An 11,854-nucleotide genomic window follows, 5' to 3' on the forward strand; every position below is an offset into this window, starting at 1 on the left:
TAAGTGGCGGCAAAAAATTTAAGTTTTTATGTTTTTTGTGGGAAATGGTTGGGGGTTTCCCCCCCCCCCCCAATGGGGGTGCATTGTTGCCCTGTAGGGTCATATATAGTTGGTGCACTCAAAGCAGCTTTTGAGGGAAAAAAAGCATCTGCTAAATGTCAACTAATTATAGAGATAGGCCCCAGGAACTGCTCAAGTGCAAGATGGTGATTTAGCACAATCTTCAATTTTCAGACTACAGCAGTCCACTAAAAAGGGAGTAAAAAGCTGTTAAAACCAACAACAACACTTTAATATGAACATTTCCAGACTGCACTCACCCATACACCAGCAGGTTCTTCTCCACTCTGAAGCACTCACTGCGGGGGTACCCCTGGGTTCGGTCCTGGGGCCTCCGCGGTTTCTGAATGGGTTTGTCCTCGGAGTCACTCTCAAGCTCTGAGTACTCCATCAAATCATCCTCCTTCATAGAACTGTAGTGCCGAGTCTGCTTCCGGACCCGAGGAGTGTCAATCACCAGAGTATTCTGACAAGAGATACAATCTGGGGTTAGAATGCTCTCTCAAGGGTTTAAGACGGCAGAAAAGGTTTGTGCATGTTTAGCACTTTTAGTACTATACCATGGTAGCACCATGATATAAGTGGCTGCTAAACAGCAAGATGGAAGACCTCTGCTCAAGGACACATGCAGAAAATACTGTGATAGAGCATTTTTATTTAGACATAACATGGCGTTTGCCTTCAAGCGGATATAAGCTGCTTAGCGCTTCCAATTCTCCTGAGTGCAAAGAACAGTGGTAATTACAGAAAATGCTTCCCATGGCCAAGTTTAAACAATTTTGCCTTTGCTCAATTACGGCTACATTCCACACACTGTTAGCCTGGGGAAATCAGCCTCATTAATTATGCCCAGATAGCATATTTATGAGGAGTGACACCACAGAGTGTGGTGGAAACCATCCAGATTTGGATTCACACCATCTTCAGTTATCAATTGTCAGACAGAATTATGAATATGACACCTGTCAAAAGCTGCTAATGCATGAGCCCGACATTAATGAAACAATGAATAATAGTCAGCTGTAAGTGCTCCACACGATTACACAAGAGAGAGGTGCTACAGATTAGTGCCTCACTTCATGCAACATCTCCTGTGAAGCATTTCACAGCACAAGAGAGCTCCTTTTCACCATTAAGTTGCAGCTTACCCTGCCATGGATCACATCCAGGTCCAGCTCTGCTTTCTTTGCCCATTTCTGCCAGAAATCTGGGTCCTCCAGAGAAATGTCGCTTCTGTTCCCAGAGGCCACAAAACTTGCCTGGTAGGGAAAAAATTTATATAAATAGTGAGATCAGAGACACTTACCCTTTAGGTTGCACTATTTTAAGAGCAAGATGAAATGGGTAGTATGCTTATATAAAGGTAATTATGCAATAACATTGATAGGAAGGTCCATTTTGTGTGTTAATATCATCAATACTAAATACAAAGATTTTAAATGTCATCACCTTAGCAAATGTTGAGCCTTTGCCTTCTGATTCAATAGTAATGGTCTGTGTACGTCTCTGCAAAATCTGATCAATGTCTTCTTCACAGAACTTAGATCCCTCATCCTCCTCATCCATTAGAGCACCATACGCTCCTTTCCTTAGAAGGTCCTCAATCTCCTTTTTAGAGAGCTGCTGAACCTAAAAAAAAGGAGAGAATGAATGAACTTCACAATACAGATCTCAATAAATTTACCGTTTTCAACTTGGACCGTTTATGGAGCAGACAAATTTAGGGAGACGGTAAAAAGGAAAATAAGGCAGAGTGCACTGGAACTAGAGGTCTTTCCACTGACTGCCAACATGTGCAAAGTATGTTTGATTAATGAACCATCTGGAACACTGTTCAAGTGAAACACCACAAAATGGTGGTGCTGTCTGCAGTTTATACCCCATTGGCAGCATTTTCCCTCCCGCTCATGGACTGAAGCACAGCCTTGTCCAATCCTAACTTCAGACTGGCCTTGTCAAACATCTCTCTTTCGTAGGAGTTCCTGGTGATCAGGCGGTAAATCTTCACAGCCTTGCTCTGTCCTATCCTGTGGCAACGAGCTTGTGCCTGAAGGCAACAGCACAAAATGGTCACACACACAGTGCCTCTGAAGACTCACACACACACACACACACACACACACACTCATCCTAGAAAACTGTTAAGGTTGCAGCAGAGTACTTCCAGTTGAGTTACTAGTTTGAATGCAGCTAAAAGATGCTTTGTGAAATAAAATAGCTTCCAATGAAGGTCCAGCAGTTTCCCACACACAGGGACCATATATGGTAAGAAACATCCATGATTACCTGCAAGTCATTCTGAGGGTTCCAGTCAGAGTCAAATATAATGCAAGTATCAGCTGCAGTTAAGTTAATACCCAGGCCTCCAGCCCTGGTGCACAGCAGGAACACAAAACGGTCAGAGTCTGGTCGTGAAAAGCGGTCAATAGCTGCTTGGCGGAGATTTCCTCGAACTCTGCCATCTATACGCTCATATGGATACCTTGAGAAAAGGAAAAGGAGTATTAACTACACCTAATAGGTAATGCCATTTTATTAAGCATTTTCTGTTAACCTAATTTTGTTAATGTTTTCATTTTCTACCCAACATATGAGACACAAAACACATTATAAGGTTTCTTTCTCAATTTGTTGGCAGTGCTATGGGCTCAGGCATCCTACCGTCTCTGGATGAGGTAGTCCTCCAGGATGTCCAGACAGCGCACCATCTGGGAAAAGACGAGCACCCGGTGACCCCCAGCCTTCAGTTTGGGGAGCAGCTTGTCTATCAGCACCAGTTTTCCTGCAGCCTGGATCATGGCCTGGAGGTGGAACTCTGGGTGGTCTAAGGGGTGACTCTCCCTGAACTCCTCCATTATCTTCTCCTCGGCTCCTACAGATAGAGAAAAGAGTGAAATTTCAGTCTGGCTGACTGGAAAAAATAGTAATAACCTTTGAGCATACACTTAACATTTAAACAAGTTTTCTGTTCACACAGTTTTAAATCAGAGTCTACTGCTCACCATTGATGAGGTAGGGGTGATTACAGCACTTTCTCAGCTCCATCATGGTGTTCAGCAGGTTGGGACCATTGGATCCTCCTCCACCGCCACCACTTTTGGACAGGAAGGCAAAGTTCTTCTCCAAGATGGCACGGTAGTATTTCTTCTGCACATTGGTCAGCTCTACTTCAATGATGGTCTCCTCTTTCGGTGCAAGATTTTTCTCCACATCCTCCTTTAGTCGGCGCAGCATCATAGGCTTCAGAATGCCCTGCAGTTTTTGCACCTGAAACCAGAACGTGACATTAGATAACATCCAGCCATCTCTGAAAATGCATCTCATGATGATTGCGATGATTTAACAATGCTGATATTCCATACCTGTTCTTCTGTTTTAAGATCTCCAAACTCCTGCATGAAGGTCAACTCAGAGGGAAACCTGTCAGGCTCCAGGAAATTAAGGAGACTGAAGAGCTCCTCCACTGTGTTTTGCAGTGGGGTTCCAGTCAGCAGGACTTTGTGTTCCTATAGAAAGTTAGAGAGTCTCATTATCCTCTTAACTGTCACCCGTCCCCTCTGTGGGACGCCTAAGTTTACTTCACTGTATTACAATTAAATCCTAATCTAATCATGACAAACTATATATCGTTGGAAAGGTCTAAGACTCCTAAATAGATATTTTATCAATGTTTTTGTTAAAAATTATGTAGGAAAAGTAATAGATTAATTTATGACAAGAGTGCACCTCAAAACTCTACATCATAACAGGAGTTCTGACCTTTGCCAAAAAAAAGTCTTCTTCGTTGCCTTTTTCTCTATCACACTTTAGAAATCACCAAAAATGATATATCAATTGAAAACTTAAAATCTCAAACTTCATCCTTTGAAACCCATTTTAAAATTAGACATTGCATTACCATGAAAATGGTACATCAATATCATGTTACAAAATGTTTTCGTTCATGAATTATACAAATGTAAGTTTGGACCGTGCACTTTCACGTCTATGTTCAAAAATGTGAGCAACAGTTAAGTGACTGTTCTTTTCTTTAACAAAAACAAATCTAATAAAAATTGTTTCCAACATTTTTACAAGGAATTTCAATTACATATCCAATCATTAGTGATCACTGGATAAGGATTTTAAAAAAAATCCATATTTGACTCATTAAGGCAATGAGACCAATTTGAGTTGACAATTAATTTTCTTAAAAAAAAATTACAATAAAAAAAAAAAAACACCTTATTTTGACATTTAGGTTATTGCCCAGGCTTGAAATTAATAAAACTCCCTGATAATTCCAGATTTTCCAGCAGCATGGGAACCCTGCATCCTGTATCTAGTAAAGATTAAAGCTAGAGCGACATTTATAGCAGGTTATTTTCAGCAACATCATGTTTCATAGATGGAAGGGGAAGCACTAACCATGTCCATCATCTTTAGGCCCTCAAGCAGCTTGCAATTCCTGTTCTTGAGCCTATGAGCCTCATCAATGATCACACAGCGCCACGGCACACTCCGAAGCTCGGGGCAGTCCGTCAGGATCATCTCAAATGTGGTGATGATTGCATGGAATTTGTAGGATCCCTTTATTACACGACCCTGAAGGTAGACAGCTTTTGGTTACGATGAAGGGCCCTTGAGAACACAACCCTATGTATAGAGTCATGTATAACCTTATGTTTGTCCTGCAGATAACTTGTGAAACATAAGCATTTTTTAACTTTGGAGTTATTGGAGCTAATCACATGACAAAGTAGCATTACGTACCTGTGTGTCTCTGTAGTACATCTCGTAAGCCTGAATAGTCTTTCGGCTGGCCTGGCTACCGTGATAGACAACTACGTTTAGCTCAGTCCATGTCCTGAACTCCCTCTCCCAGTTGGGAATGGTGGAAAGAGGTGCAATCACCAGGAAAGGGCCGTGGATTCCCTTCAGGTATATCTCATGGAGGAATGTGATGGACTGGATTGTTTTGCCAAGGCCCATTTCATCGGCTAAAATGCAGTTTCGTCTGAGAACAGAAACAAAAAGTGCAATTGCACCCGTAAGAATATGAATTTTCATACAGAGGCTGCAATTCATGACATCCTTGCATTTAAATGGTATCAAAAATGCACTTCAGTCCATGTATGAGTGAGCAGTGCAGCTGGACGGCTGGGTAATTGCATACATACGTGTTGTACCAGTTGAAGAGCAGCCAGTTGACTCCCTCCAGCTGGTATTCCCTGAGCGCATTGCCGTTTTTATATTCTCTGGAACTCTCGGATTTCTGCCAGTCGCTGGCGGGAGGTCGCTCCTGTTTCAAATAAAACAATTCCCGTTAGTGGTTTCCATGCAACCACAAGAATGTGGCCCTCTCCCCTCACTTGCTCAGCACTCCAAAGAGAAAATAAAGAGAGGGCTAGAGAAGTGCCAGCTCTTACCACGCGCTTCGGCTCCGGCTCACGCTCCATCACTCTCTCAAACTCCTCAATCTTCCCTTGGTCGATGTCAGCTTTTAACTCCCACGTGCTCTCCTCATAGGGCAAGGAGCACCACTTCACCAGGTACAGAGTTACAGGCTGCAGGAACACACGTCAAAACAATGTTATCCAAAAGAGGGTTCTAACATTCTTCTTAAATTTCTGGGGGCAGTCGGACATCTTCACAGCTGCAAAAGATCTACTAAGAGCTTTAATCAAAGGTAACCCATGTTGTTTTGAGAGACAGATGCTTTGAGAACGATTGAAGTGGATGGATGAGAGAGAGAAGTCATACCTCTCCATTTTCATCTGTGCTTTTAGACACATCCAGAACCCTGTCCACCTCCACATAATCTGGGTTGAATGGCTCATCATCCATCTGTCAATAAGAGTGTGATTGATTGGTTAGATGGAGCATTTCAGAATGGTGGCTTCATTGCTGCTTGAGCCCCAACTACTACGTGTCTCTAAATGAGAATCTACTAGGTAGAATATTTTCAGATGTGGGTGTCATAAATCTCTCTGGGAAAACCCCACCGGGTTTTGACTGAAAAGCTCTTTCGAATATAGTGTGGAGTTGCAAACCAGAAATGAAAGTCTTGACATACATTTCAACGCAACAGCTTGAATTACTTTAACTTGTGAACTGAACCAGGCAGCATATGCCGAGAGATTGCGTACAACAGAGATAAGAGCCTGTCATTTTATTGCCTTAGCATGGATGATATTGTTCAAAATTCCACCAAAATACCAGCACAACACACTGTTGAGCATACATACTGCCACCATTATCAGTGAGGGCCATAAAATGAGAGGGGGAAAAAAAAAAAAAAAAACAAGGACAAAATGGTGGATCACTAGGAAAATGGAGGGCTGATGCTAACCTCAGTTAGGAAGTTACTGAGGGCCTGCTTGGCCTTAAACCTCTTGACCTTCTGCTGGATTCTCTTATCCTTCTCCAGCTCTTCGATGTCTGCCCAGCGACAGTGCAGGTAAGAGCTGTAAAAAACAAACAATAAAAAGTAATTTCCTGGATGACCTCAGCAAAACTATAGTCCAGAAATTAGCATGTCAGATAAACAAGACTGAGGATGTTTGTGTGGGAACACAATAAGGATCTTGTTCTTAATTAACAGGTGTATTTAGAGGCCATGACTCATTGCCTAGTTTTATGCATTGAGAAAGTCTGATGATGTCCGTGTAGTAGCTTGATTGCACTACTTAATGCAAAAAATTCCATTAAATGTTTAACTCTTTAAATCTAATAATTCTACAGTTTTCTTCATTATATAAATAAGTGACACTAGATGGAAGGCATGCTATAACAGATACTCACAAGCCTTTGAATTTGACATAAAACTCCTCAACTTCAACCTCTTCACCAGACGCCAACTGTAAAATAAAGAGCAGGAACATTATTTGGTGATCAAAAAGCCGTCAAATCACTAGTGTGCATAACTTTCATCCATCACAAGTGTAACCCACTTCCTGTGACAAACAACACTGCTTTTTGGCATTGCTCTCAACTGCAATGCCCCAGGACAAAAGTAGTATGACAACAGAGACTGGGAGTGGATAAAAACAAAACAAAAAAATATATAAAATAAAAGCAATCCTCCCTCCTCCTCCTATTCTCTTTCTCCAGCTAGTAGTACGCTGTGTGGCTGAGTCATGAATCACTTCAGCTCCTCTACCACACATAGCCCCATTCAAAGGGAGCTGACCTGGGGCCTGGCTTCCTGCCAAAACCACAGCGCTACGGCAGACGCCAAACCTACCATTTCCTCGGGCGGGAGCCCATTTGCAGCTGCGCTACTAAGAGCCATGCATGGCGTATTATTTTTGGCTAGGCTTTGTTTTGTGGTGCTGTTTCAAAGGAGTAACATTGCACACTGCCTGCGTCTAAGGGCCTGAGATTTATCACGCTGAGAAACAGTTTATTCTTACATGGCTTCATCTCAAGACCTTGCACCGGCATTGCTCTGAACCGGCCATGGCCTTCACTCGATTAATACTAATGCTGTCGGGCCGAAGACAATATCAGCCCACTCAGGCATCTTCCTGGCAATCACAAGGTCTGGGGCAGGATTTGAGACAGCTGTTAGGTGTAATCTGCCCTGATCCAGTAGACAGCAGCGGTTAAAGCTCATGTGAGAGGCTTTCGATGGCTCAGCTCACCTCTTTCTTTCCCATACGCATCCCCATGATCTTCTCCACCACAGGGCCCTCCGCATCCAGCAGCTCCTACGGCACACGTGGGAATGAAGGACACTGAGTCAGTGTGAGAACATCCATCATGCATAACAAACAGCAGGTTACATCAGTAGTTTTCTAACTCTACTGTGGGGATTGTTAATCAGCAATCAGCATAAACACATACACACACAACATCCAAATGTTCAAGATAATGACCTGCTGCTCAGATGTGGTTGAAGGAGACTTTGGTCCAGGAGAATCATCTCCATTGTCGTCATCAGAAATTCTAAACTCCAGGTCCTCAGTGTAGCGTTTCCTCTTCACCTGCCGACTAGATCGCCTCTTCTGCAGTCAACATACACACAAAACATTACACAATGGCCAAAAAAAAAAATAAAAAGGAAAAAAAGAATATAATAGAAAAATGTATACTAGGGCTGGGCAATATGGCAAAAAATTTAAATCTCGATTTTTTCAGAATGTTTGACTGATTCGATTTACGATTTTTAACTAGTTAACTTGAAAATGTAACTACAACATGATTCAAGTAACTTTTTCTTTATTAACCCTCTAGCTACAGAAAATTCTATTCTAAGTGCAACACACATGAAGTTGCCAACATGATGTAAATGTTATTCTTTATAACTACATCTTGTACAAACTTATCTTATATGTTCAGAAATAAAACGAGGAAAATACTTTGTAAAAAAAAAGTCAAAAGGCAATTCAAATTTAAAATGACTGAAGGTAACACCAGTATACTATTATTAACCATAGGCTAAACGTTTCGTAAAAACAATGAACAGCAGCTTTCAGCCTGTCACCATGATGCAAACATGAAATATCAGACAGAGTAGTAGTTCTTTACAGATTTTTTTATTAGATTGAAAAAAAACAATGGAAAAGCAGCGCAATGTAAACATGGACACGTTTGACTGTTGCGCTCACGTCAACACAAAAGTGCATTCTGTGTGAATGGTACCTAGCGATACGAGTGTGTCACACATGAGCGGTAAATCACGTGCGCCGACATGGGGTTGGATCGTTCTTTTCTCTTTACTGTTATCACTGGCATATTGTCAACGTGTCTAATTCTAACGTTTGGTAAAATGTCTATTCAAAATCATGATTCCTAGATTTCTAAAATTTAATCGTGGCAAAACATTAAATTCAAATGTATAGATAAAATATGAAAAATCACCCAACCCTAACGTATACAAATAACTGGTTGTAACATTTTTGGTATGTGTACAAATCAAATCACATCTCATTTGCCATCACTTGTATTGATGAGATGATAAAGATGACATTTTATCAGTATTATCTTGACAATCTTTAGGTATCGGTTTTAACCACTGAAAAAAACATTAGTCGACCACCAGAAAAGTTCTTTGAACAATAACTTTATTAGATAAATGCCAAGTAAAAACTTCAGCAACGCTTACCTGAACACCATCATCTTCCTCTTCCTCCGGTGAATGTGGCGGTGTTTTCTCCACATCAGAGGTGACTGAGGGCTCTCTCTTGCGCTTTGCGTCTTTCTTGGTGCTGCTACTGGACTCAGAGTCAGATTTTTTAGCACTGTGGGTGAACAGGGAGGTTTGGTTAATGTAACAGTCACACCAATAAACCACAGATTTGTCTGGTTCATATGTCAAACCATTACACTATAAATAGTTTTAGTAAAGAACAGAATAGCAAACAACCAGTCCACTACTTCAATGAAGACAATTTAAGTTATAATTTATATGAACGCATAATGCCGAGTTCACACTGCACGATTTTAGCACGATTTTTAACTCGTTGACAGGTTTTGTGAAATCGTCTGTTAGCTTTAACAGTTCGCTTAAAGTCAACAGAACAATTAAATGCTTTAATAAAAGTTCTGCAATCAAACAATACGCCATAAAAACATGTATAATTATACAAGAATTGGAAAACTGTCATTTTAGGTGTATAATATCACACCACAGGACACTGTGGTTGCAATAGCTACGTTTCCAACCACCTATTTTTATGCACATTTTGGATTACTGCATAAAAAAAAACGCTGGATGGAAATGCCAAGATGTGCATAGAGTAGGATAAACTTTTTATCCGATAAGAAAAAAAAAGGCACAAACTATGATGGAAACACATCTACCGAATAAATTCCACAACGCGCATTGAAAAAGTCATGTTACTTTGCGCTATGAGACAGGATAACTTGACTAACCAGTGGACCGATCTTGTTCACAGCATCTATATGTTGTTTTGGTCGTTCTGAAATGCCTGAGGAAAGTCTGTCAAAGTATTTCTGTATAATTACCGTCTTACATGACTGCATTCCCAAACACCAGACATCAACCTCTAAAAGCAATGACCACATTTATTGTTACATCTGCGCTCTCTGAAGCGTAAACTAATTTATTACATATGAAAATGATTATATTCAGTGGCTTCTCCTAGTTTTCTTAAGAGATATTTAGTGCCAGTTTATCAGGAAGTGACGATTTTGTTCTCTTTGACTCGTTGGATGGAAACGGTGCTTTATTCGCAAATGTTTTGTGATATTCCAGTTTTGCGCATAAGTTAAATTCGCATCTTTGGATGGAAACATAGCTAATGTCATGTGAAAATGGGCAATGTTAATTCCACGTCTGTATACCAGAAAGAAGATGGCTATCGACAGCTTTTGTACCTTTTCTCTACAGTTCTTTCTCTATACTACATTATGTTCACACGTACAGAAGAGGGGAAAATGGATTAAGTTTTAAAGCCCTTCCCCTCTTAAATTCGGTTTCAGACACACAAATGAGGGAATGAGAGGGAAGACTAGAACTAGTTAACTCCACTTCCAGTTCAGAGTCGCGCTCTCTCTCCCTGCCACAGATTACACAATGCCCTGGAGGCTCTCACGCTCACTCACTCTGGGGCCCCCCCTCTCTTTTCATTCGCACGCCAAGAGCAATCAAATCGCCCTGGTAACCGGCGGTCATGTGACCCGCACCTGTTCCTCTGGCTGGACGCCACTGGCTAAAGCCATCTGCTTGCCTCAGTCAGAGTCTCGCTCTCCAACACTCCTCAAGCACCTGCAGCCGCACCGCTCTGTGGCTTTGGGTTTCATACTGTCACTGCTCAGCAAACACAGCCAGAAATAAGGAGAAAAAAAGGCACGTACAAAAGGAAGAAAAAAAAATGGAAAGGAGGGGGGGAAAAAAAGCTACGAGGGCAGGAAGAACACTCAGTTTAGGGGGAGGGATGACAAGCTTCCTTTCGATGGCTGACCTTTATAAATCATAAAAGGCAGAGCTGCTATAGGATGCAGGACACGCTGAAGATACACAGGCCAGCAGGGTGGGCCGAGGCGCATGTAGACTTTGAGAGGAACGGGCAGAGAGAGAGGGGCTAATTGGCAGTAGTAGGGGGAGGACGCAGGCCCCGCTGCAGGTTTGTATGAGCCACACCGCTCCAGTGCTGACACTCAGGAGGAGGAGAGAGGGCCAGGGGGTTAATGGGACACCTGCCGTCGCCAGTGAGATGACTCATCTTCAGCTGGACCCCCCCCCATGGTGCTCGCTCTAACAGCAGCTGCTCACACGTACACACACACACGACTGTTTACCCTCAACAGCTCTTCTGCAGCGTCGCACAAGCGCAAACGTGTAAACATACACAAAACTGCAGAGAATGAACATGCTACGACAAATTAACAAACGCAAACAAAAACGTTCGTCTGTGTCCTTCAAAGCAAGCAGGCTAATTAGGAACCACCAGACAAAACAAGGTCACTTTATATTAAACCCCCCCCCCCAAAAAAAGAGCCCGGACCTGAACACCCTGTTAGTCACAGGGAGTTGTGCTAGTGAGTGGAATCAAAGGAGGCGGTGCAATTAAAATCACGCTAAAACGTGCCTGAATTAGGGGAGGGGAAATGCCTAAGAGTGTGGGACGGTGAGGGAGAACGTGTGGAAAGAGGATGTGAGTGGGTGAGTTGAGATATGTGAGAGAAAGAACACAAACTGTGCCGTGGAATGAGAGGAAGGGCTAGAAAGAGACTCGGCAGAAGGATCGCAAGTGAGTTATTATAGGTGGAAAAGGACAGTGTAGGCAAGCAAGATTGTGTGAAAGCGTTAGAGGCTCAGTCGAGGAGAAACACAGGAAGAGAGTCG

The 11,854-nt window shown here is 42.2% G+C and overlaps 1 protein-coding gene across 2 annotated transcripts in view; it reads right to left on the reverse strand.

Annotated features, from left to right (window-relative positions):
- LOC107585562 (chromodomain-helicase-DNA-binding protein 7-like) overlaps positions 1-11,854 on the reverse strand; it is a 64,794-nt gene that overhangs the window by 15,954 nt on the left and 36,986 nt on the right. For both annotated transcript variants that reach the window (XM_016272639.1, XM_016272632.1), the window contains 18 exons: positions 9,149-9,284; positions 7,920-8,048; positions 7,686-7,751; positions 6,844-6,899; positions 6,392-6,506; positions 5,803-5,886; positions 5,469-5,606; positions 5,220-5,341; positions 4,813-5,056; positions 4,468-4,644; positions 3,423-3,566; positions 3,063-3,327; positions 2,722-2,932; positions 2,347-2,542; positions 1,940-2,107; positions 1,510-1,689; positions 1,209-1,319; positions 321-526 (listed from right to left, as the gene is read on the reverse strand). In XM_016272639.1, the coding sequence (XP_016128125.1) occupies positions 321-526; positions 1,209-1,319; positions 1,510-1,689; positions 1,940-2,107; positions 2,347-2,542; positions 2,722-2,932; positions 3,063-3,327; positions 3,423-3,566; positions 4,468-4,644; positions 4,813-5,056; positions 5,220-5,341; positions 5,469-5,606; positions 5,803-5,886; positions 6,392-6,506; positions 6,844-6,899; positions 7,686-7,751; positions 7,920-8,048; positions 9,149-9,284 (2,748 nt within the window). The remainder of the gene's footprint in view (positions 1-320; positions 527-1,208; positions 1,320-1,509; positions 1,690-1,939; positions 2,108-2,346; positions 2,543-2,721; positions 2,933-3,062; positions 3,328-3,422; positions 3,567-4,467; positions 4,645-4,812; positions 5,057-5,219; positions 5,342-5,468; positions 5,607-5,802; positions 5,887-6,391; positions 6,507-6,843; positions 6,900-7,685; positions 7,752-7,919; positions 8,049-9,148; positions 9,285-11,854) is intronic.

The sequence above is a fragment of the Sinocyclocheilus grahami genome, unplaced genomic scaffold, assembly GCF_001515645.1.
Source record: "Sinocyclocheilus grahami isolate Dianchi unplaced genomic scaffold, SAMN03320097.WGS_v1.1 scaffold5.1, whole genome shotgun sequence".
NCBI classification, from domain to species: Eukaryota; Metazoa; Chordata; class Actinopteri; order Cypriniformes; family Cyprinidae; genus Sinocyclocheilus; species Sinocyclocheilus grahami.